The sequence below is a fragment of the Botryllus schlosseri genome, chromosome 1, assembly GCF_051294905.1.
Source record: "Botryllus schlosseri isolate E-star chromosome 1, Bs_hap1, whole genome shotgun sequence".
In the NCBI taxonomy this organism is placed as follows: domain Eukaryota; kingdom Metazoa; phylum Chordata; class Ascidiacea; order Stolidobranchia; family Styelidae; genus Botryllus; species Botryllus schlosseri.
The window spans coordinates 16,140,672-16,166,019 of NC_137236.1; the positions used below are offsets into that span (position 1 = coordinate 16,140,672).

The following is a 25,348-nucleotide window of genomic DNA, read 5'->3' on the forward strand; positions in this document are numbered from 1 at the left end:
AACCCAAGTTTTCTGGGGGCCTGACGAAGTGCTGTTTCGTCCTGCCAACGGGTATACGCCCGAAGATGTTTAATTATTATTGAGGGGTCTACCTTTTCAAATACACCTCACTCAGCTCTACCGGTAAATCTCCTTACGTGAGCAGAGAGGGGATAAAAATTAATAGCAATATATATGCATTGATTGATGATACTGACCGATTCAATCATGAATTCTTGAAATTTTTCGCGCTTGGCGCGTCTAGGTCTGAATAGCTGGCTCAATAAACGGACACCTAATGTCGATGACCAGTAGCGGTAAAGAGTGAATAGCCAAAGGGGGGTTTGGGTGACTTCGTCCCCCATAAGTCCGGTTTATCACCCTATGGGGGGGGCAAGACCAAGGATTTTTTGGGGGGCTGATGAAGTGCAGTTACGGCCCTGCCCGCAGGTATTCGTCAAGAGAATAATTCAATTAATTACTTTCTGGCTGCCATAAAATGAGCTTCTTTAAGGTGGCATATTCTACAAAAGGAATCCTGATTGAGTATCAGCGAGACTACTTCGACTTTGTAAAAGCCACTTCGATTTATTCAAGTCCTTGCTTCTTAGATAAAAAAAAAACTATATATACACAGGGCATAGGACATGAATTTTTGAACAGAAGCTTGGCGGAATTACCATTAAAGCATCAGCTAACATCTATACACGCACGCTTTACGCTTGTGTTGCGGAGCAATGCGGAGTACACCCATATGTGCTTTGCAAGCCGCATGTAACGAGCCGCCTCTCTACATTCGACACAAATATTTGTGTATGAATTATCGGTGCCACTTGCTTGGTCAGGAATACAACCAACACCCATCAACTGAACTACTAACTGATACATGGCATGAAATTTACTCCTTGATAAGACCAAACTTCAAGACGTTCAATACCCTGTCAAAAGCCCATATTCTGGAACGGTTGGTGGTGGAAAAATAACGAATTCAGTGCGTGGCACCCTGGACAGTTCCACACCCCCCACGGTCGACAGATCATTACTTGGGCTTATACGAAAGGGGGACTCGCCGATCTCAGTGAACTCGTGTTTCAGAGATTACCTTTTCGAGTGCCACGACCAAGCCGTCGAGATCTACACAGACGGTTCTAAGACGGATACAGCAACGGCTTTCGCGATTTACATACCATCTCAGTCAGTCCGACTTAGCCAGATCTGCCCGAGTTTATTTTCCGTTTTCCAAGTGGAGATGCTAGCTATCGCTAATGCCCTATCGTGGATAATCAATCATGGCAGACGAACCGATAAATATGTTATTCTGACAGATTGTGATTAGTGTTCTGAACACAATCGCCACCCCGAACCGCACACCGAGCAGATCTTTCAATAAAATTTTTCGTCTCTTCCTGCAGATGGTAGGGATGGGGATGGACGTTGCCTTCTCCTGGGTTCCAGGACATAGTGGCATTCCCGGCAATGAGGTTGCAGATGAACTTGCACGTTCCACCGCCTCTTTCGCATTTGACAGTCAGGGCATACCTCAAATTACCTACAGAGATGTCAAGAACGAAGTACCGCTCAACAGAGACGGGAAACCACTACAAACGTTTCCACCAAACGGTACAAACAACGTTTCCGTCGATGCACAGATCGCGTTTGTATGAAACGATAATATTCCGTCTCCGGTCCGGCCATTGTCGCCTAAAAGGGCATTTATTTAAAATAGGCTGCATCGACACGCCCTTGTGTGACTTATGCCTCGTACCGGAGAATGTGGATCACTTCCTCCTCGTATGCCCAAAATACGATTGGCACCGAGCATACTTGATTGATTTCTGCTTGAACTTGAAAGTTGAGTTCACTACATATAACCTTCTCGTACGACCAGAACTTCTCTCGCCTCTCGTCGAGTTCGTCGTGGCCAGCAATGTTTTGATTTGAACAAATTTTCTTCAAGTTACACGATTTGCGACAGGTAATACGACATTTCTGTCGTGGCGCAACAGACCGATAAGGTGACAAGCGCCACAATGTCCCTTTTTCAAAATTAATAATAATAATAATACACGCATTCACCAGCTAATCCTAATTCAGAGATATCTTCCGATCGATTCAAGTTCCGGTATTAGTCATACAATCTATAGCAGAGGTCTCAAACTCAAATTTGCTCACGGGCCAGTTTTCCAGTTTTGACGACGCCGCGGGCCGCAGCATTTATATGGGTATTCTATGTCTTTCCAAGTAGGCCTTATTTGGCGGGAATGAATTTTCCTATTGAAAGTGAGCCGATCCAGCAGACTGATTTACTCTTGTATTAATTTAGGCCTGGCATGAAAAGAATCATTACATTTATAACTATTTGAATAGAATTGTTGTTGTACTTGATATAGCCTATATTAATCCTAAGATGTAGACACCATATGGGCGGACAAGTGTATGATGCCATGCCATCATAAAAGCTATCGGGTTATAATTTTGCAGCTACTATTGAAAAATTTGAATATCAGATTGATAATAGAGACTGATCTGATATCAAAACATTTTAGGTTGAGCTGTAATTTCAATCCAAGATTCGGGTATACTTCTGATAAGTGGGCTATTAATCTCATGGCCAAATATCTTCAAATATAGGAGCAGAAAAAATATAAAATATAAAAATAAATATATTAATGTCGGAACGCCGAACGCCCCATTGTTGTTACATCGTTGGAGCGTAGGCAACCACTACAGTACTCGGTACCTTTAAGTGACCTTAATAACATGGTTTAGCGACCAAAGATGTAACTAACAGATGGTCAATGGCTGCCTGCCATAACTACATGCTTAGTTAGCGAATTACCAATCTGCCACCTTCTGATCTATTACTATTCTCCTGATACGCGATTAGTTTGTTGCGTCCATGGTTCTAACAAATTCACGGCATTCCGAGTCACTCCGAGTCCACTCGAGTCATTTTCATTTTGCGAGCGAGTTAGCCCGAGTCTGAGTAATTCTAAGAAAGGTCGCGTCCAAGTCCAACTCACAAATTTCAGTCACGCATCGTCTAAGGGTCAGGTTTTGTCATCATGAATTGGAAATGTGGCGAAATAGTGAATCCTTCACTGCATATGGTAGTGTTTGCAATTGATGCGATAGTGAAGTTTGCTGAATAGTTTCAGGCTTTCGGATAAATTTAAGAGGGAATTTTCACTTTATAACCTGAAAAGATTTATGTGACACTTATTAATAAAAATCTAAAATGTCGTCGCGGGCCGCACAAAATGCGCTGGCGGGCCGCGTGTTTGAGACCTCTGATCTATAGCAACAGTGTAAGTGTGTATGGATAGTACGAAGCTTCTATGACGTTTAAATGGCATTATTATTAAGATTATTGCCGTTGTTGAAACGCCCAGCAGTTTGAGAACGACTGGTGAAGATTGTAGATTGTCCATAACATAGGGTTACCGTATCTTGGAAATGTGAAAAGACGACGCTTTTTCAAAATTTTCAGACTGACAATACTGGAGTAACATCCGGAACAAACGGTAAATTTTTCCCGACTTTGTTGTTGGTTGACTAAAAATAAAACTTTCCGGCTCAACTCCCCGAAATACCCGCCGCAACATTACTTGTGTACTAATTTGCTATATCTCAGTCAAATTTTAACATATGTAACCAAAATTCTCAAAAAAGAGGACAAATCCTCATAGAAGAGGACGTATGTAACCCTATCACAACAATACCTGTATCCGACGCTCCTGCTGTTTAATACCTTGTCCGCTGCGGCGCTGCATATAGGCTATACCATACCTTATAGATATACCAAAGCAAATAAACTTCCGCATGTATTGAAACATCCCTTTACACTATACTACGTAAATTATGAACAAAGCACTAATCAGTAATATAAAAAATCATAGCAAGGACACTATCGATTGCAGAAAATTCAATAAACACAAAACATATTTGCACGTACAGACATACCCAATTGGTCATTCGCAATAACATAAACTAATAATCTCATACGTAGGTACAACGCTATGGATTATTTTACGCATTTTCGTCGATGTGGTCTCAAGTAGTATTACACGAAGACTGATTCAAAGTTCGGAATTTCAATATCACAAAATATCAACATGGACTTGCAGCATATCCAGATCACCTTCTGCAGTAGATCTTGGGATTCAACTACTGTAGTTTACGCTGTACATTCCACCCATCTACTAGTTTTTGTCAGGGGCCAGAGTCAGGTGTTTAAATCGACTGTGCAATGGATAATAAATAGGATTTGTATCAAATCTCGATACAAAACTGTTTGTATACATGTCTTTTGCGGTACGTCACACAGGAATGTACAAATTGTACAGGAAAATAAAACTTATTTCGCAAACATTGCAGCTCTAATATTAGCAATAAAGACAAATGCCACATACTGTAATATCACGGGCACGTCTTACTTATACGAAGGGACATACACGAGAAATTTGCTTGTTGCAACAGCGTTAACGATTGATGAGATTGATCTTGTAAATTTCATATTAGATTAGCTGATACATTTAATTCAATGGGCATACGATGGTATCAAATCATCATCTGACTATACGGGCTGTTGATGGTCCTTGATTTCTAGATCCATAGGCACAAAAACGTTGCTTTGAACTCAAGTTTAAACGTAGTTTGAAAACGGATTTTGAATTATGGTTCAAAAGTAGGTTTGTGTTCATATCAAGTCAGTGTGTACGGCCTGCAATACCCATATCTATGTCCCATTCCACGAACTATTTCAATTTATAATCCCTTCTATCTATTACGCATAACAGACATGATTGCCGGTCTCTGTGTCATCTGATAGCAAATACTTTTCTGTTTGTATAGTTTTAGAAGTGGGTCGTTAACTGATCACTATTTATAGTAATGAAGCTCTAATTATCGAAGAAATCATACCGGAAGCAAATTACGCAGATAGTATGGGAGCCACGAAGCGAGGACTTCAGATTCAAGCAGAGTCGCTTCATCAGTTGAACAAACGGGCTCGTATAAAATGGTCTGCGCTTCAAGTCAAGCGCGAAGCAGGCGGCAACGTATTATCAGCAAGGAAAAATGTAAAATTGAATACAATGTAAAAATGTAAAAAGATTGAAAAATAATTGATCGATTCCGGAGTATTTACATCCCGCCGCCACCGAAGGCCGGGTTTTCGAAGGTCGCCGACGGGTTGACGAATACCGGGTTAATGTCCTGCGAAATGAAAAGACCCAAGTCAAATAATGAAACAGTAGCTCTCCCATGCTCCAAAGTATATGATAACAACATGCCGATCGTTTCGGGATATCAACCCCGCTTCGAATTTTACACAATACTCAACAGTACAACACCAAATCAAAACAACTGCAAGCCGTTTCTCAGGCATGCGGATTGCAGTAATATCACAAGACACCGGCTAATCAAAGCAACATCGAAAACCAAGCCGTATCGAACGCGTTTCCTCGAATCGAACCAGGCCATGGCGACAATGAAAAATGAATGTGATACAGAACACCTGTATAGTGCGAAACGAGCCAAGCTTGGCGTAAAGACATTTTCCATTCTCGTGCTTACGGGAATAAAGTCCGATTTGCTATGAACTGAAATTGGATTTTGCTGTATTTCTCTCTAATATTATTTCATTTCAAGTTTTGTTCGAATTCAAGAATTCAAATTCTCTAAATTTCGTAAAAGCTCTACGAAATGTACTCGTTGGAACGCTTACCGGTAATGGAATATTCTTAGGCTTCCTACGTCCATTATACGTTTTCAAATATCTTTAAAATAGATACTTTTGTTGTAACTGAGTAGAAAGTTACGGCCTTACTGCGACTTCTGCTTGATTACCAACAGTGAGCACATTTTCAACCTCAGCGTGTAAGACACGCCTTCCTACGTATCGCATTTTGATTACCACAGGCCAATGATAGCTCAGCTTATCAATTGCAGTAAGCCGATGAACAGATATCAGCAAGGGTTCGTGTTCGAGGAAACGCGGCATTCTAGATTCCAGAACAGACGCACGCAACATCTACCACCACAACACATAGGGTAAAAATCATATGGCAAGCAACATCCACCACTCCATTCCCGGGCTACTTGCTGCCATCGTCTTTGTCTATACCTTGAAACTAGAGGCTTCGTCGTTACGGTAGCGCTTAACTACGGTGCTAACCTTGATACGTCGGATTCTGGAATTTCGTCATTGGCTTCTGGAAGATCGGATTCTGGCCCTGTAGAGGTCGATTGCGGCGGCAGAAAGTAAAATGCAGCGTATTAAGTGGCGAGCGATTGATCAAAAGCACAGTCGATCGGTAAATGATTGCTTATAATTCCAGCGTTACAGCATCAAAAAGAAAATGTAAGCTAAGTATGCGATCAGGTTGACACGAAAGTGTCACAAACAGAATTGTGCAAACTACGAATCTAGTCAATCGATTGTCAACTAGCTACTGTTCTTGAGAAGTTCTAGTTCGAGTGACTGGTGTTGAAAAGCGAGTAGTTCGCGTCCTAGTTCGTCTAGATCTTATTCTAGTCGCGAGTTTTGAAAGTTAAGCATTTCTAGTTCTAATGCTAGTTTTAAGTTTTGAAAAGTGAGCACTCTGAGCAGTTTTAGATATACTTCCACTTGCGAATTTTGAAAAGTAAGTAGAGTAGCAAGTGGCGCAGCTGGTAACACACTGCAGTCACAACACTAATGAAAGTGATTGGAATCCCGGTTCCGACCAACTTCTGCGTGTCGGAGGTTCTCTAGGCTCTTCATCGCCGATCTCACTATTACGGTAGCGCATTGAAAAGCACAGACTAAGAGTGAGCCGTGCTACAAGTCGGCAGCAGAGACAGAGATGGGGGCGCATGCTCGTGAGACCGACTGAAGATTGACTGGGATAAGAGAATGAAAGCCTTCCCCAAGATTACGAAAAGCAAAGAGCCTATGAACATTATAACAATTCGTGTCGTGGCAGCACATAGCTTGAAAAGGTGATAAGCGCCACTGTGTTGTACCAATAATAATAATAATAGCGTGTGTATAGCTTTGTACTAAATTTATCGTGTGCCACGATACGACAAGTCGAGATTTACCGCCTCTCACTGTTGGCAATATTATAATCGCTTTTGTAACAGAAAATGGAATCAGCAAGAGCATACAACGATTGCTCGCGCAGTGCGCAACAAAACTGCAGAATTCCATACCTTGGTCCATTTGGATTGCTTCATTTCCTTTTCAAAGTTTTCCCATTCCTTCTTATCACGCATCGTCTGGTAGACCTTCCACACCACAAGCAGGAGCAGGCCTATCAACACGATTCCGGCCACGATCGGCAGCACAATCAATATCGGATTGAGTGGCTCCCGGCAATCTGCATCAATGCACAAAGTTGGTCAAATTCGGATGGATTTCAGCATGAATATACTATTAAATTGTATATTGAAATCCTTTGCCTCCAAGAAGTTTAGAATTTGTAATGAAGAATATAGTCTTGGTGTAAAATTACTGTAGATGAATATTAAACGACGCTAGAAATGAATTTCCTGCATTCGCACATTACCTGTTTCTTTATTGAATTCCTTGACCATGATCCCGAAGTCGTTCTGATCCTTGAACCACACCACCTCAAACACAACGTCGCATTGGCTCTGCGGTAGAGGCGTCTTGCAGTTTGTAGTCTCGGCGATGGTCCTGTTAATAAAAATAACATAGCTGTCGTCATGGGGGAGGTGGATATAGTATGTATGAGATATATAGTATGAATTCTATGTGGATACTTTGCTTTACAAAATCAAAATACGCCAACCAAGTCTGAGTCTACGGAAGGAGTTTGTGTACCATCCAAAATAGTACATTAGGCTTAAGCTCTCTCTTCGCCTCGATTATTCGAAAATTCATGCCTGTGACGTCATATTTGGTGATAAAATTGTTGATATACAATGTTCTTTCCGATTCTCTATTAGTTGCTCACGATAACACCTGGCGATTGTCAGCCGAAAATGTTTGGGTTCATTTCAATATGAATATACTATGCAATTGTATATTGAAGGTCTGTGAATACAAGAAGCTCTTGACAAAATCTACATATGTAAATGTACCTAAGTGGTTAGTAACGTAGCACTTTTTAGGAGTACTAAGGCAGGATTTGCTTGCTTGCACGACATATCACGCGGTATTGATTTCAGAGTCCTTCTATATCTGCTTGAATGGTTTCTTTATAGGCAGAACTACCTTCTTTTTGCAATTAGAATTTTGAAGAATAGAAAGGACCCTTGGGATAATAAGTCTTCGTCACTTTCAAGGCCGAAAATGTCATAAGAACCGCGTAACACAGCCATGACATCACAGTAACTGAATATGTATCCAACGAATATATCTAGTCATAGTGCCGTCAGTCATTTTGCGTTGAATGATTTCGTAATTTGCAGACATTAGTCTAACCATATTAACTGAGTCGTGCCAAAGGTTGACAGCAAAAGACTCAAGTTAAGGACGCACGAAAAACGAGAGTGACCGCTGGTGGGAGAGCGCGAGCAAGAAAGTCGTCCATATTATGATAAAAAGACTATGTTCTTCTCTTGATTCCAATCTATTTTGAGCAGCGACATTCTTTACCGCGATAGTTGAAGCTTTGCAGACAAAATAAGTGTCATATCGACCTTAGCGAGACATCAAACCGACTTGTTTGACACCGGTCCGAGCTCAATTTTCTTAATCAAGCCATATCGTAGTAACAACTTTGGCGTGCGTGACATTTCTCGGCTAGGATAGCGAATACAGTGGACTTGGAACAGTTGGAACCGACCAAAACAACCACAGAATATCGATCTTAGCGCGAATAATTATGTTGCAATAAATTAAGCGAAGATTGCGTGCATCAAACGATTTCTCTGATGCGGTGGCGACCGAAATGTATGCCCTTCGCAAGCCATAATCTGAGAAACCCTGGCGTAACCGATATCGTTGCCATCTTCAGATAAGCCAGGGGTGGGCAAACTTTTGAGCTCGCGGGCCGCATTCAACATCTGAATCCATTCGCGGGCCGCATTATATAAAATTGGGATACTAAACCAAAACGCAATATTGCAGGTATTTGAAAATTTGATTATATAGTAAGGACATGGAGATAATATACATGCTTATTTAAAACAAATCAAACATTGTTATGATGATATCATACACGCTCCAGAAACAGTGGCGAGATTTAATAGGCTATGGTCTACCTCAATAACCAATTTGTCAAAACTATAGAGATGAAAGTCTGTTGTCCCGATTCTTAGAACAGGATTGAAATTTAAATCTGTGAGCAGTGATCTGCTCATAGATTCACTAATTCCACTTTTGGTTCAGTTCCAGGACACACAATACTGACAGCATCATAACCATGTTAGCTTCAAACACGCTTCTACTATATGTGTAGATAAAATATAAATACCCTAATTCTACGCATACAGAGAACGAATCTATTTAAGACACGCGCAAACCGTTTTTTGAAGCACATCACTGAAATAATTAAAACTGGAGTGGCCAATCTGAAATCACACTCGTGATCCGAATTACGTCAAGCTCGTTTAGGATTTCTGTGATGTTTAGTAGTTGAAACCTTCCAAAATGCGTGGGACTTGACATCGGGCCGTCGCGCCAGAAATTAAACATGAAAAATAATATAGGAAGTATTTCCCTTACAAAAGGGGTTTTCGAACTTTTTAAGACATGCCCCCCACTTATGATGGTGAAAGATTTCGCGCCCCCTTATCGTCATATCACAAAACGGAACCAGGATGCTATAGCAAACCTAACGGATAGTTTGGTGGCATGGGAGGTTACGCTATTGATGAGAGATTTTTTAATATGAAATTCATACTAAATAGGCTACAGAATTGATATGAATTGGAAGTAAACCGCGCGGAGCGCGAAAAATATTTTCAGTTTAGCTCATCTTCGCGATCCACGTCAGATGCTTTCACGACCCCAAGGGGCACGCGTTCCCCACGGTGAGAACCAATGCCGTAGAATTATCATGGTGAAATATACTTGAAAAAAGTTTAATCAGGTCCCAGCATTAATTCGATTTTTAGTATCCATTTTATCTTGTGGCGAGATAGTGCAGCGGTATAATCCGCGGCTGCAACACCAATGGGTGTGGGTTCGATTCCGACCGAGGTCGACTTCATAATTCCGATACCTAGGAGTTGGAGGTTTACCTAGGCTCCTCCTCGACACCTCATCTGCGTCAGCGGTGTCTTACAAAGTCTAGAGGTGGGCCGTGCTATAAGTCGGCAGTTACCGATAATAATAAGGATATCGGCCTGGTGTAAATGACCATAGTAGTCGACAAACAACATGAATACCCCGAAAAACAACAAACAAACAATGCATTTTATCGATATTTTTAATAAGTTTCTTTGCCCACTTTGCCCACCCCTGAGATAAGCGCTTGGCTATATTCCTTGCTTGATACGATGAATATGATAAAACTGAAAATGTTTCGCACGCCAGCTGGTTATATTTTGACATTAACATATTTTGGGAGACCCCTGACCAACGTGATATGGTTTACGGGTTCGGGTCTGACAAATTGCCACCCACGCTATTTGTAGCACCATGCAATCTCGACTCACATGTTTACAGTCTTGCATGCTTGTTTGCATTCTGTGTCTTTTTCCCCACAATTTGAGCAATCAGGTATCTTCGTCACGCTCATCTTCAGCACCCCGTCGCATTCCTCTTTGCATAATTGGTTTGCGTTCTGTAAAGGTGAGATGGAAATCTGTGCCGAGAGTCGTCACGAGCATTTGCAGACTCCCTGGATTCCAGGTTTTTCGAATAAGCTATTTCGAACCGAATCAGATCCTTTGCATATCGAATCGAATTGATTTTTTCAGTTCAGATCATCACCAATTTTTACCACATCAAAACACCACAATATTGCGACACGATGTAAAGATTTCGAAACGGCTGGGCGTGGAAAACCGTTTTGATAGCGACAAACGGAAATCAAAGAGTTGCTTTGTAATTGGATCTACCGTAGTTAGTTCTTGCTCTAGTTCTAATTGCGAGTTTGAAAAATTTAGTAGTTCTGGTTCTACTTCGACTTGCAAGTTTTGGAAATTAAGTAGTTCTATTCCTAGTTCTAGTTCTAGCTTCGAATTTGGAAAAGTGATTAGTCCTAGTTCTACTTCTAGTTGCGAATCTTGAACAGTGAGTGCTATAGTTGTAGTTATAGTTGCATGTCTTGAAAAGTGAGTAATTCTAGTTCTAGATGCGATCATTGAAAAGCGAATCGTTCTAGTTCTAGTTCTTGTTACGACTTTTGAATAGTGAGTGCTTCCAGTTCTAGTTCTAGTTGGGCGTTTTCAAAGTGACTAGTTCTAGCTACAGTTCCATAGTTCCGGGTTGGAACAGTGAGTTGTTCTAGTTCTAGTTGCGGATGTGGAAAAGTGAGCACTTCTAGTGATAGTTCTATTAGCTAGTTTTGAAAAGTGAGTAGTTCTAGTTCTAGTTCCAGTTCCAGGTGCGAGTTTGAACAGTGAGTTGTTCTAGTTCTAGTTCCAGTTCCAGGTGCGAGTTTGAACAGTGAGTTGTTCTAGTTCTAGTTCCAGTTCCAGGTGCGAGTTTGAACAGTGAGTTGTTCTAGTTCTAGTTCCAGTTCCAGGTGCGAGTTTGAACAGTGAGTTGTTCTAGTTCCAGTTCCAGGTGCGAGTTTGAACAGTGAGTTGTTCTAGTTCTAGTTCCAGTTCCAGGTGCGAGTTTGAACAGTGAGTTGTTCTAGTTCTAGTTCCAGTTCCAGGTGCGAGTTTGAACAGTGAGTTGTTCTAGTTCTAGTTCCAGTTCCAGGTGCGAGTTTGAACAGTGAGTTGTTCTAGTTCTAGTTCCAGTTCCAGGTGCGAGTTTGAACAGTGAGTTGTTCTAGTTCTAGTTCCAGTTCCAGGTGCGAGTTTGAACAGTGAGTTGTTCTAGTTCCAGTTCCAGGTGCGAGTTTGAACAGTGAGTTGTTCTAGTTCTAGTTCCAGTTCCAGGTGCGAGTTTGAACAGTGAGTTGTTCTAGTTCTAGTTCCAGTTCCAGGTGCGAGTTTGAACAGTGAGTTGTTCTAGTTCTAGTTCCAGTTCCAGGTGCGAGTTTGAACAGTGAGTTGTTCTAGTTCTAGTTCCAGTTCCAGGTGCGAGTTTGAACAGTGAGTTGTTCTAGTTCTAGTTGCAGATGTTGAAAAGTGAGCAGTTCAAGTGCTAGTTCTAGTGGTGAGTTTTCAAAAGTGACTAGTTCCAGTTCTAGTTCTAGTTGCGAGTTTGGAAAAGTGTGAACTTCTAGTTCTAGTTCTGGTTGAGAGTTTCGAAAAGTGGATAGTACTAGTTGTAGTTCCAGTTGCTAATTTTGAAAAGTAAGTAGTTGCAGTTCTAGTTGAATTTGCGCATTTTGAAAATCCAGTAACTTGAATAAGTCTGACTACGATACTGATCTTACCAAAGCAGCGTACATGCTAAAACCAAGCGACCACTAACCTTTCCCTTGCTTTGAGCTCGGTTGACACATATCGCACAACCCACAAACTTCGCCCCGTCTTCGACGCAGCCTGGTCGCTGACCTTTACATTTCGGATGGATGCACTGCTCACAATACGGACCGGCCCAGAGCTGAAAAGACAGTAATATCCATGTTATAGGTATAGCCCCAAATCCAAACTTAATCAAAACATTAGGACACATTACACACTTAGCCATAGTTGGTTCGTAAGAATGTTGTGTAATCATGTCATAAGGTTCCGAGTCACAAAGCCATATTAATTTTAAGGTTTTGATTCGACTCAAGTCGATATGCGATTAGAACGCGCGAACATGTACATGCGTTTTAATGTGTGCTCATAACTTACGCTTGATCAATTAGAAAAGAAGATGTCGCATAACAATGAGGAACTGCTGAGGTTGGTGGCGATTTTCGATTGAATGAAACTTTTACGACCGCAAGTGACGAAGTCAACAAAACTATACCCCTGCGTTTCGTTTGTATCTTATATTTTGCACCGTCGGCGAACTTATCATTTGATATTTTACAGCTTTAGCCTACTATGTAGCCCTACCGCTGTAGACGACCAATTGTCTGCTTATTGTAAATCATAAATGGTCAAATGATTCATGATTCATTGGCATGGTGTTATGGTCAACGTACCGCAATATCCTATCTGAAGCAAGACTGCTTGAGCATTGCATGGTTCTTATATCAAGAAGCGCATAATGAAAAATTGTGATGTAGACAATATTGTCAGAATGAAGCAACACGGTGTGTCACCAGCAGTGTACGCACAACGTCAGTGTTGCCAGCCAACAACTGCTGCTGGTAAATGTTCTTTCTCGATTCTTGGCAAGCTACTTAGTAATGACAGACACTTTCGACCCGAGAATGTAGGAAAGGATCTTCCGTTGTACTACAACAAATTTTAATTATTTCCACCATAATACGTGATGTACCTACTGGAATTCTTCATAGGGACAGGTTTCGTTAAAATAGAGTTTTTTCAGGTAAAAATTTGTCAGTTTTCAAGTCAAAAACGTTTTTTCAGACCAAACGACTTCGTTAGGACAGACACTTCCAACAAAAAAATGAAGATAAGTAGTACAGTTTTAACAGTAAGTATGAAAACACCTAATTCGCATACGCGAGGTCAAAATTTGGTCACAATTCAAGTATTTTAGGTCAAAAAATGTCAAAATTTTGATTTTTTGGTCAAAATCTTCCGTTTCTTAGGCAAAAAATCGCTCTAATTATGCGTATTCCCAATCAGTTTCCCGTAGTCAATAGCACCCATGTTTATTCACATTACCCCCCCCAATCGCCCAATTTGTATCTAGCACACATGCGTAATCCCAAACGCCAGTAGGGGGCGCTGGCGCCCACTTTGGGAATTACTGCATTAGACTAATCTACTTTAGCGGATGGTCAAGAACCAACTGGTCTGGTGCACAAGACCGTGGCAGTTAAGCGCCGCCATAAACCCACATACAACAGGCAAACACTCACCTCTTTGTTGGTGCACTCGCAGTGGTCGCACGAGCACTCGCCGTGGCCGCTGCAGATAGAGTCGGTGGAGTTTGGCGCCATGCACAGCTCGTCGTTGCACATGCACATCAGCAGGGTCGGGTGCAGATCCCAGCCCTCGTCGCACTGGCACTTCTGGTCGTTGTTGCAGTTATTGCACACACCGTGACCTAGCGACAAGTTTACGAAATTATGACGAAGTCGCTGCCCCGCTGTCGTGCCGGCAGGGTTGTGAAAGTAAACACGTTTCACTCTTTGCAAATGAGATCAGAGTTCGAATTATAGCCACACATTTTCAAAAGCTAGATTTCAAGTAAAAAGTATACATTGGGGATAAGTTTCCATCGCTCTATGAGTGAAATTGTCCCAAAAGCTGGGCGAAATTTCCCTGACGTGGTAATACGGTACCTGAATATATCTTCGAATATTGTACCTGTTTGTTTGTTTGTGGTATCCATGCTGTTTATAGACTACAATTAGGGTCGCATTCAAAACAAAAATCAATTTAAAACAAACATGTTTAAAACAAGGCCTTAATTTAAAACACGTTTTTTATTGTTTTTTTTTGGTAGCCATGACGTCACGAATATTCAATTGTGACGTCATAGTGAAATGACATTGGTAATTGAAAATATAGGGTAAAAGTCGCTCCTTTGACGAAACATATGTACTATTCCTCTTGAACCGACTATTTTGAGGGTTGCAACCATCCCGTATCGATATACGTCGGCTATATCGGGTGGTCATTGTCCGTAGGCTCATACAACATGTTTTTTGTAAAGTATTTACACAATTATGGCGTGATTTTACCATTTAGAAAAAACAATACTGTTTTTTTAAAAGGGCCTTTTTTAAAACACTGTTTAAAACATGTTTTAAACAAAGTGTTTTAAAACACCGTTTGTTTTAAATGCAACCCTAACTACAATGGTCATGGTCATTTTACAACAGGCCGATATTTCTTATTTTTTGATTCCGTAACTGCCGACTTGTATCACGGCCCCCTTTTACGCTTTTCAAGACACGCGGATGAGATGGCGAGGAGCCTAGATAAACCTCCAACACTTGGGTTAGAATTCTGGAATCGACCTCGGTCGGACTCGAAACCACAAGCCATTGGTGTTGTAGCTGTCGATTATACCACCACGCCATCTCGCCACTAAGATGGTACCTTTTGGTACCTGTAAGCAGTCCTATTCCGAGTGCTTTTGTTTAGGACCACTTCCACTTCCACTTGAACAATGCTTTAGGCAAAACTAAATGGGGGTTTGGAAAGTTTTGTAACTTTTTTGATTATTCATGCCACTTTTTGCAACTTTTTTCGAATTTTCATGTAAATTTTTGCAAGTTCTTTTTTCATTTTTAATGCAACCAACTTTTTTACTGGAAATATTCGGCACGATATGTAAATAGATCGCTTGATTATTTCCTTGCCGTTTAAATATGAGGTCATTTCTGATTTGACGCACATTCGGGCTAGACCGCCAAAAATTATATTTTTACCGGGTCAATTTTTTTCAGGCTGTTGATTTTGTTGAAGTCGCTAAAAATGAGTTTTGCTACAGTGCCTTGGATATGGATTGATTCGAGTATCTTATGGCCTAATAATTTCAAGGAACTTCGCCGTAAATGCGACATTCAAGTGCAAATTTGTGAAAAGTAAATGCAACTTTTTACTGCAACTTTCGTGAAAAATAAATGCAGCTTTCCACGGATTTGAATGCAACAAAAACTTGCCCTAGTCAATAATCATCTCGGAAAAGTCGCGGGGACACATCTTCCATTTTCTATTTCCACTTGAAGTAGTTCTGACACGCGCCTCGAAAATCGCATTTGAGTAAAGCTCCTACTTTACTAGCACAGCCAAGACTTAGAAAGCCGTACAAGGCTATAGCTGCACCTTCCTTGTCTAGTGGCACATGCAGAAATCGTGTGTATGTATATCATGAGTCGGTGTTGATGATGCAAGAAAAACACCAAGAACAAAAATCAATTATGTCCTTCCCTTTCCTTTATGTATCTGACTATCAACGGTGTCTACTTTAGTCATGATGGTCAAAAAGTGTGGCGCTTTCTACATTGGGTTGCGCTCCATAGATATCTAACCTCCGCAAATGAGTTGGTTTCCATCGGCATCGTCTACCTTCGGGCAACCCTCGTCGCTGCATTGACAGAACGTGCCCGAGTAAGGCTTGTTGCAGCGGCAAATCCCACACTCGCATTCGCCGTTGTTTCTGCAAACGAGGTAGGGTAACTCTGCGTTTATACCTATGGTCTCGGTGATGTAGGATTGGGATGAATTTTGGAGTAATGAATATGGGTTTTGGTATTTTAGGCGATTATCAAGTCATTTCCAACTCAACTCTGGCCTCGGAAACGAGGAATTGAGGTGAGCTTGGCTGTTATGATTGGGGGTAGTTTGGGCATTATCAAGTGATGTTACAACATAGCTCTGTGATTGTAACCACAGGTAAAGTCCAAAGCCCCAAAATCTTACTCGCAGACGTCGTCCAGTGGCCCGTCCTTCTTACACTTGTCCACGAGCGACACGTCTTCCGACTCCCTCGTACACTGGCACTTGGCGCCCTCGTGCCGGTCGTCACACTGACAGATTCCACACACCAGATCACCGCTGAACTCGCACGCGCTGTCGTTTGTCGAAGGCGAGGTGGAGCATTCGCAGCCGCACATGAACGCTGAAAAGCGGGGTAGAAATGATGGTTTTTTTTGTTATGAAACTATCTATATACTATTGAACATTTGAACATTTGGTTTCGTTGTTATTATTATCAGGAATGGACCAAAGTATAGTCAGAGTTACTACTCCAGTAAAACCAGAAGCGAAGCTCAATACTCAATTACAATACAAGTACAAGTAACCTCCGTGACACCTCAAAACTACTACTTTAATTTCAGGCATAAAAATCAGGGTTATCAGGTTGTATCCAAGTCACAGGTTTACGAGTCACAAGCCAATCCCACTTTTATAGTTCTGACTCGAGTCAAGTCCGAATACAAGTCAGATGGTAGAGGGACCAGTCCGAGTCATAGTGTTTGGACTCGAGTCCGGGTCCAAGTCATTATGCTCGCTGTTCAGTTTTCAGTTCAATCCCGTTCTACCCACTCTTTTCAACTCTGCCCGAGTGATATAGAATGGCTCGCATTTATAATATGGTGATTTTGCTCAGTTTTACCAGTTTATGGCCACATTTCCAAGTATCGGGACAGATAGACGGGTGACAGATGGACATGTGACTTTACTATTCTTCGAAGTCACAATGAAATGTCTGTCTTGGTCGTTCTAGTCTCGAGTCATATGACTTGGTTGGAGTCATGCACAATGACTCGAGTGCAAGTCGAGTCATCATAGAAATTGACTCGACTCGGGTCATTTTACGCATTTGAAAAAATGACTCGAGTCAAATCGAGTCATTACAACCCTGATAGAAATACTGATATCTGCCATAAATTCCAACAAACTCATTGCTACTTTATAAAATCAAAAATATAAACAGCAACTATTTTGGCATCGGAAGGGTCTGAACACCGGCATTTTATTACATAGAAGCAGGCGTTCCAAAACTTTTTATGGTCGAAACCCAAAATTAAATTCGAAAATGGTGCGCGACCCCATGACGTCTCAATTTGGCGTGTTGGTTACTAAAAAATGGTCAGCACCTTCGCCCAAACCTCCTCACGACATATGTGCGAAGCTGACGACTATATGTGTGCAGTAATAGCATTAGTATTTACGGTGGAACTATATACACTGTATACACCGTAACTGTACACTATAATAAATAATTAAAGAATTGGTCACCGTAAATACTATTTTATTCAAATACAAATTTTTCGACGGCAATAACTCCGCTTCCACTGGTTGGAATTGAACCAAATTTGGTGAGCATCGTTATGTATTTTTATATAATAAATAGAAACTTTCTTCTCCTGTAGCAATGCGGCTACTGGTTGGAATTGAACCAAATTTGGTGTGTAGGCTTAAATTAGGTAACCTAACAATTTTATCAAGTATTCAGTACGATTTGAGAAAAAAAGTCATTTTTGAAGAGCCCTACTGCCGGCCCTTGTAGTTTTCCTGGAAGGAAGAATTGTCGTCTTATTGATATTTATTATGCTCCCAACACTCGTCCCTCATCGTGATGGTCACACCAAATTTAGGTTATAGTAGATGGCACTTTGAAATGACGCTGTGACTGATATGATACCCAGCTAACTGGGTTCGCATTCCTTAGAGGTAGGGCTGGGCAAAATCGAGTACCTGAGTGATTCGATTCTGAATCACGTATTATGCTTCGAGTCGAGTATTCGAGCATCACTCATTATGTGACGTCACAACAGAATGTACTATACGTCAAAGCTCAAATGTGTGCCTTTTACACCACCACAAAGAACGTAATGCCTGTTATCCGTCACATTAAAGAGACTTTGGTATTTCATTGCACTTCTTGACAATATTGTGGGATGATCATGACTTCGGAAATGTGTTATTTCCAGTGACGTTCGTAGCTCTGTACTATGTCGCGTATGCTGCGACACTGCCAATCGAGGTTTCAAGGCTGCCACAGTGGAATATTAGTATCGAAACTATAATCCTCGTTGATAAATTAACTTTCATATGCGAGAAGCGTATAATTTCAGTGCTCGAAAAATTCGCCTTTCACTGCTCGACTCGAATCATTAAAATTGATACTCGATTCAGATTCGAGTACTCGAATCATTGTGCTCAGCCCTACTTAGATGTCGTGTTTTCGTCTATTTTGAAAAATGAACTAAAATACGCAGAGATGAGCCGTCAATAGTATCTGCTTAATTGGCGTTCTCGTAATAGTCACTGGCATTTCATTTTCGTCCCGCAGATTGGGAACCTCTGATGCAGAGTAATTAGCAAAAACAGTGTTGAATATCCTAAAAGAACATAAATATAACGCAACGCCACAACGATAACTGAAGAGTGAATATATATTCGAAAATTGCACTAATTTGTGATATCATTAGTCAATTTGCGTTATACGCGAAGATGCACCATACAATTCAAGTTCCGCAAGTTCTATAGACTTGTAAAGGTGTGCCATGCTACGCATCGATCGAATCTGCTTATTGAAAAAAGTTACTTGTGTGCTTTTCAAATCTTCATTTTAAATTCCGCCTGAACTAGAGTCGAGATGTTTTAGGGATCGCCACTTCTACTTGTAATGGGATGGTTTCACTTCTACGTCAACTGGAGTACCAACGATGACAACTTTGACTGACAAACAATTTCATTTTAGCTTCATCAAAAAATAACTTTGAACCGACCCAGGCGCCTTGGGAGCATACTATAAAGTACCAACGATTCGATTCTGATATACTTACAGAATGATATTTCAACCGATTCCTGCAGAGAACTTGAGGTGAACAACATCGGGGCTAGTTCGCCGCCTTGCGGGCAATCGTTGGCGGTGATGTCAAACTCGTAAATGGCCTGAACGAAAGAAAAGTGCGTTGGTTGTAACATGGCTTTGCGTGATGGGAATACAAAGGTCGCACAAATGCCTGTACAAGCTATTTGTCTGTCAACTAAATACTGTTTTTGGGTAGTTTTAGCGCCTAGTTTTGAAAAAAGCGTAGTTTTATTATGTTGGTGTTGTATATGTTTGGACCATCTGGGATAGGATAGGACGTTATATGTTTTTGTACCTGATGTTTTGCGGCATCTACGCCGATTCATGATGCACATACACACGATCTGTGAACAATGAACATGCATAACCATGGGCATATGCCGCTGGACAAGGAAGCTGCAGATATAGCCTTGTAAGGCTTTTTAAGTCTTGCATCATCCCTTCATGCTATCTCGGAAATGCTGAACGCCAAGCGGGAAAGCCACTGACTCCAGTTTTACTGATAAGGTCTATGGTATGACCCTGCCGACGATTGAACCGATGACCTACCGATCAAGAAGCCGAACGCTCCATCATTACGCTATCTTGTCGGCATTACGGTATCTTTCTGAGCGAAATTGTCATACCGACTGGGCAAAATAGTCCCATTACCACGGTAACTAAGTTTATCTTCAAAATTGCACCTAGTTGTAGTGCCATGGAGTCAGTAATTTCAAAACTAGTCACCTTCGATTAACTGCAAAAAGTATGCGACCACTCGACGAAAATATACCTTTTCAGAATACTCAATTTTCTACTTTCTACTAATTTTCACACCTTAATTATCTACCTCCGCATGAATTAAGGATCATTTTGCGCAATGGGTCGAAATTAGCATGGATATGGATTTAGTAGACGTTTTAGACACTTTAGGCACATCTACAATCAGGATTGGTCACTCAGCATATGAAAGCACGCAAAGGAAAAGTCCACTAAAAAGGTGTCAGAAGTGGGATTCGAACCCACGCCTCCATTCGGAGACCAGAAGCCTCAGCCTGTAGCAGGCAAGAGCGTGAACTCTTGAGTCTGGCGCCTTAGACCACTCGGCCATCCTGACGACGGCTGCGACAGTTAATTATTGACGCCACAATCGATCACGACATAGCCGCAATACTGTCGTCCGAATGTAAGTGAAGTACATGTAGATATTTTAAAGGCATATGGGGTTTGCAGTAAGTGCATATTTTGCTAATATTATGATGCCGTCTTGTACTTTCGATTCAACAAATCTGACTGAATAGTAGCACTGGTGAGTAGAAACCAATGTAACTATCTCCAGCCGAACGCAATTATCTCGTACTATGTTAGTAATATGACTCCAACAACAGTACTTATTAACATTACAAATACCATTTCCAGTGCGAATAAAGCAAATCCAGTGAAATTAATGAAACAGACTCTGCTACAGCCGTTCCATTCGGCGAACGAACTGTTGATTCATACGATATATCACTGTTAAGGCTTCTCTACACGGCAAGTCGCCGGACCAAACCGAACCGGATTTCTTTAGTTTGTTTTATTATGTCTATGGTTCATTGAACATCGATTTGGTTTCTCTCCTAATTCACGGACCGGTTAGGAAGCTATCGCTCAGCTAGCGATCTCGTCGGTCTGCGGACCGTAGTCTCGTCGGGAAATTATAGTTCCTGTGGAGTGGAGTGGAGACGGATATCGTATGGTATAGTACACAAGTATACAGTATATAGTGTACAGTATAGTATATTGTATAGTATACGGATACATTATTGTGGTATAGTATATACTATATAGTATATAGATATATTATAGTAGTATAGTATAGTATATGTATAGCATAGCATAGCATAGCATAGCATAGCATAGCATAGCATAGCATAGCATAGCATAGCATAGCATAGCATAGTATAGCATAGTATACAGATATTATAGTATTCCAGAAGAAGAACAGTATCTTTGTGGGTTCTTTTGTGTAATTCCAAGGGTGAGGAGTCGGATATGAGTATATTTTGTTGTTGTGAAATATAGCATTTTTGCATAGCCTTGATGAATGTTTACAGTATCGGTATATTCTGTTTATTTCTTTGAACAGTGATGTAGTGATAGTGGTACCAGTATACATTATGGTACCCTCAAGACGTTTCAGGATTCGACCCAATGAAGTAATGGCGTGGCAGCAGCAGATGATGGGAATGCTTTGGTATTGGAAAAATGTACTGAAAAAGAAACGCAAAAAACGTACATTTTGGGTGCATCCAATTTTATTGCGACGAGAGCGGTATGGTGAATAACATCGCCTCATACAAGAGTATCGTCTGGAGCGTGTTTCGGAATATCGTCGGTACTTCCGGATGACCCCTGAGAAATTCGATTGTTTGCTGGACAAAATCAAGCATGCTATCGTCAAGATGGAGACCAATATGAGAAAACCAATATGCCCAGCTGAACGTTTAGCAGCAACATTGAGATTTCTTGCAACTGGGGATTCTTATCAAACTATTGGTGCATCATTTAGAATATCTCCATCGACTTTGGCATTGATAATACCAGAAACCTGTTCGGCTATATGGGATATACTTGGACCAGAATTTTTGCCCGTTCCTGACAAAGAAATGTGGAAGAAAATTGCCACCGAGTATTTTGGGTGTTGGGACTTTCCAAATTGGATTGGCGCAATCGATGGAAAGCATATAACCATACGAGCACCAGCAAACAGCGGAAGCGCGTTCTATAACTACAAGAAATATTTCAGCATCATTCTCATGACAGTTGTTGATGCAGATTATCGGTTTATCATGGTAGATGTTGGAAGCTTTGGAAGAGCTTCAGATGGGGGAGTTTTCAGAAATTGCGCCTTTGGAAAGAAGCTGATTGCTGGCACGTTGGACATTCCATCGCCTGTTGCTTTGAACAATAATGGTCCTATTGCTCCCCATGTAATAGTTGGTGATGAAGCTTTCCCACTAAAGACAAATTTGATGAGGCCGTATTCGTATTCTGGGACACCCCTTACATTGGAACAAAGAATTTTCAATTACCGACTTTCAAGAGCTCGCAATGTGGTGGAGAATGCATTCGGTATAATGAGCTCTAGGTTCAGAGTGTTCTATAGACCTTTGGCAGTGAAGCCGCACCACGTTGATACTGTTGTGAAAGCGTGCACGGTATTGCACAACTTCCTCCGCTACCGCAAAGATCCAGTTTACTATTCACCTGTTGAAGATGGCGGCACCTGTGTTGACAACATGCTACCCCTAGACCGTGTCGGCAGGCGCCAAGCCAATCTTGCCATTGATGTTAGAGATACTTTCGCAGAGCATTTCATGAATGCAGGCGCTCTGGCTTGGCAGGAGCGCTACGTTCTACGTGACCGTTGAAGCTGTAATGAGACCCAAGATTTTTTTTACTGTGGCGAATGAAAAAATCTGTCTGCCCTGCACTTGTGTCCTGAAATGTGTTGCTTCAGCTTGTGTCTAGATTTGTCAGTTTAGTTCAGGGGTCGCCAACTTGAAACTAGTCGCAGGCAACTTTTTAAATCTCGTAGAGAACACGGCGCGTGAATTCTATATAGCGATGAAATAGGCCTACGCCTCAAAGTACATAGCAGCCGCATTTTTAACACTTTACGTCGGTAGGCGCAGGGAAAATAGCTTATTCATCAAAATGCTATGCTTTCACTATTGGTCATAAATCTGAAACCCATGTCACGGGGCTGCAAAACATTACTTTGTGGGCCCTCATGTTGGTAACCCCTGCTTGATTATCTCACACAGCCATGTAATAATCACTATCCACGCACCAAAAAGTGTTTACTGCTTCCAGTTATTCGAAGGAAATAAAGAGCACATGGTATTATTTATTCATCACAAATTTATTCAACAGATTTAACATCTCTGTTCTGAATTCACATTTTTTTTCTTCTGACATTGCCTTCATGTATGCATGAAAGCTCAGCAGGAACAACTCGTCACTGTCTGAAGTCTTGCTATCTGTTATATTTTTCATAACACCGAGAAACTGGTTGTAATCGTCATCTTTTGCAACCCTTTTACGTTTCTTTGCTTTTGCAGGCAACGTGATGATAGAACTATTATCAGTTGATTCTGAAAATTGAATTACATGGGTCTAGGCATCATCAAACACATGCTATTATTTTTTCTAACCATTTAGTGAATGTGACGTCAAGTTCATTGAACTTTCTCCAGTCTCCTCAGGTAAGTTATCAGCATTGGAACCAGTGAGAACTGGAGTAAAATTCAAAAGAGTTTCTCAACCGCTGGCTTCAAAGAAATCTGAATTGGTGCTGCACGGCTCTGTGACAAGTTGTGGTGTAGATGGGCCCTCACTGCCGTCGCCAAAATTCGATGAGGTTCTGAATGGACACATTTAGGTGTAACTGCTATTTCATGTATATACAAGGCTTCACAGCTTACGGTCGAAATTTTGTAAATGGTCTCAGGAACGACATTGTCGACAGCAATGACCAAGCAGCTCTGCGACTTTGCCCTGCTCCAGACCTTGTGTCCATTTCTTTCTTCAACTCTCGCCTGAATTTATCTCTCAGGTTCTCCCATTTCGTCTTGCAATTTCCAGCTTAAAATACATGATACTCATGAAATTGAATGCAGCAGTACAGTATTGCATTGGCACATATTAATAAATGTCTTACCTGAAATGCGCATCACCGATGCAATTCGGTTCCATGCATTCGCTCTTATGTTTTTATTTGAATAGTTGCGGTCATTTACATCGTACAAACAAGGGTATTCCTGAACAGTTAACACGAGCTTTTCTTCATCGTCCATTTCGCGCGCTCTGACAAAGTCGACTGACATAGTAAGTTTGATCATCCGCTAGATCGGGCAAACACGGCGGTCACGGTCCGTCGGACCGCAGACAGCAAACCGTGTAGATGGAAACCACGGTTACGTTGGGTTGGGTTTGGTCCGGCGACTCGCCGTGTAGAGAAGCCTTTAGTCATAATATCCCTGCTGGTGTTTACTCACGAGTAATACGTCAAGCTTTAGATCTCTTTTCTACCCTATACAAGCCATGGAAGTCAATACACTTTGCCATTCATGTATTGTGGATACCTAGGTCAGCTTGATTTCATCACATATTGCATTAACATCCAGGCTAACAAGCTTATACGTGATTGGTATGTTAAGTACTTAGGTCATAATAAGCTTATTCAACTATTCCTCTGGACTTCTATAGTATAATAGGACTGTAGCATACGTGGAGAAGAGTTATTACATTTGATTACTGATACCAAGGTCTAACTATACTTTCAATAAGTAATATTATGCTATGTGCGTGGCTAGGGAAAAGGCAGGCACGGCAACCTGCCTTTGTAGTACGAATCTATGCTGTGACGTCACCAGGAGAGAAATGTCCTATTCACGATCCACTACATCGGTTCTTTTGCGCAAACACAAAATCTTAATATACCAAAACGGTTCTTCAATTGACTTCTAGTACTGACTATCTGTTATTTTGATACTTGGCCGGGCAATGGAGGAGATGCGGATTTTCGTCTTTGTACTTTGAGATGATATTGTGAGATCGTAGTGACATATTATATAGTATACGATCTATACAGTTGAATAGTATATTCGTATTGAAATGAACCCGAATATTTTCGGCTGACACTCGTCAGGGGTAATCGTCAGCAACTAGTAGAGAATTCAACAGAACATCGTATATCGACAATCGTAGCACAAAATATGACGTCACCAGCATGAAATGTCGAATACGAGAGAGTTCAATGTACTATTTATAGATGATACACGAACTCTTTTGTTGACACAGCCTTGGCTGGTGTATTTTGATAAAAGTCGACTCCAAGGCACACAAATGAAAGTGTGAACGACCCTTTCTGAGTATGCGAAATCTGTCGAAACACTTTCATTTGTGTGACTTGGAGTC

The 25,348-nt window shown here is 41.2% G+C and overlaps 2 protein-coding genes and 1 non-coding gene across 6 annotated transcripts in view; all 3 read right to left on the minus strand.

The window, feature by feature from the left end:
• Positions 1-3,790: 3,790 nt before the first annotated feature.
• Positions 3,791-25,348, minus strand: part of LOC145433694 (integrin beta-1-B-like) — a 49,930-nt gene continuing 28,372 nt past the window's right edge. The window contains exons 10-19 of one of the 3 annotated variants that reach the window (XM_080310877.1): positions 19,377-19,485; positions 16,501-16,699; positions 16,110-16,237; positions 13,986-14,173; positions 12,473-12,604; positions 10,594-10,721; positions 7,533-7,663; positions 7,177-7,343; positions 6,158-6,215; positions 3,791-5,196 (exon numbers count right to left, since the gene is read on the minus strand). In XM_080310877.1, coding sequence (XP_080167003.1) covers positions 5,189-5,196; positions 6,158-6,215; positions 7,177-7,343; positions 7,533-7,663; positions 10,594-10,721; positions 12,473-12,604; positions 13,986-14,173; positions 16,110-16,237; positions 16,501-16,699; positions 19,377-19,485 — 1,248 coding nt within the window. In that variant the 3' untranslated portion in view covers positions 3,791-5,188. Of the gene's footprint in view, positions 5,197-6,106; positions 6,216-7,176; positions 7,344-7,532; positions 7,664-10,593; positions 10,722-12,472; positions 12,605-13,985; positions 14,174-16,109; positions 16,238-16,500; positions 16,700-19,376; positions 19,486-25,348 lie in introns of all 3 variants that reach the window. The other 2 variants (XM_080310887.1, XM_080310868.1) reach the window with 2 other exon arrangements.
• On the minus strand, positions 20,386-20,501 carry Trnal-caa (transfer RNA leucine (anticodon CAA)). The gene is made up of 2 exons: positions 20,464-20,501; positions 20,386-20,431 (listed from the first exon to the last, which is right to left on the minus strand). It is a non-coding gene; the product is annotated as a tRNA-Leu (tRNA).
• On the minus strand, positions 23,211-25,312 carry LOC145433812 (uncharacterized). Of its 2 annotated transcripts, XM_080311072.1 has the most exons (4): positions 24,090-25,312; positions 23,854-24,013; positions 23,584-23,792; positions 23,273-23,523 (listed from the first exon to the last, which is right to left on the minus strand). In XM_080311072.1, exons 1-3 carry the CDS (start codon positions 24,268-24,270, stop codon positions 23,690-23,692), a joined length of 444 nt encoding a protein of 147 aa, XP_080167198.1. In that variant the 5' UTR covers positions 24,271-25,312; the 3' UTR covers positions 23,273-23,523; positions 23,584-23,689. The 2 variants fall into 2 exon arrangements, with proteins under 2 accessions (XP_080167206.1, XP_080167198.1); XM_080311080.1 differs by lacking the exons at positions 23,584-23,792; positions 23,854-24,013 and having other exon boundaries at positions 23,211-23,523.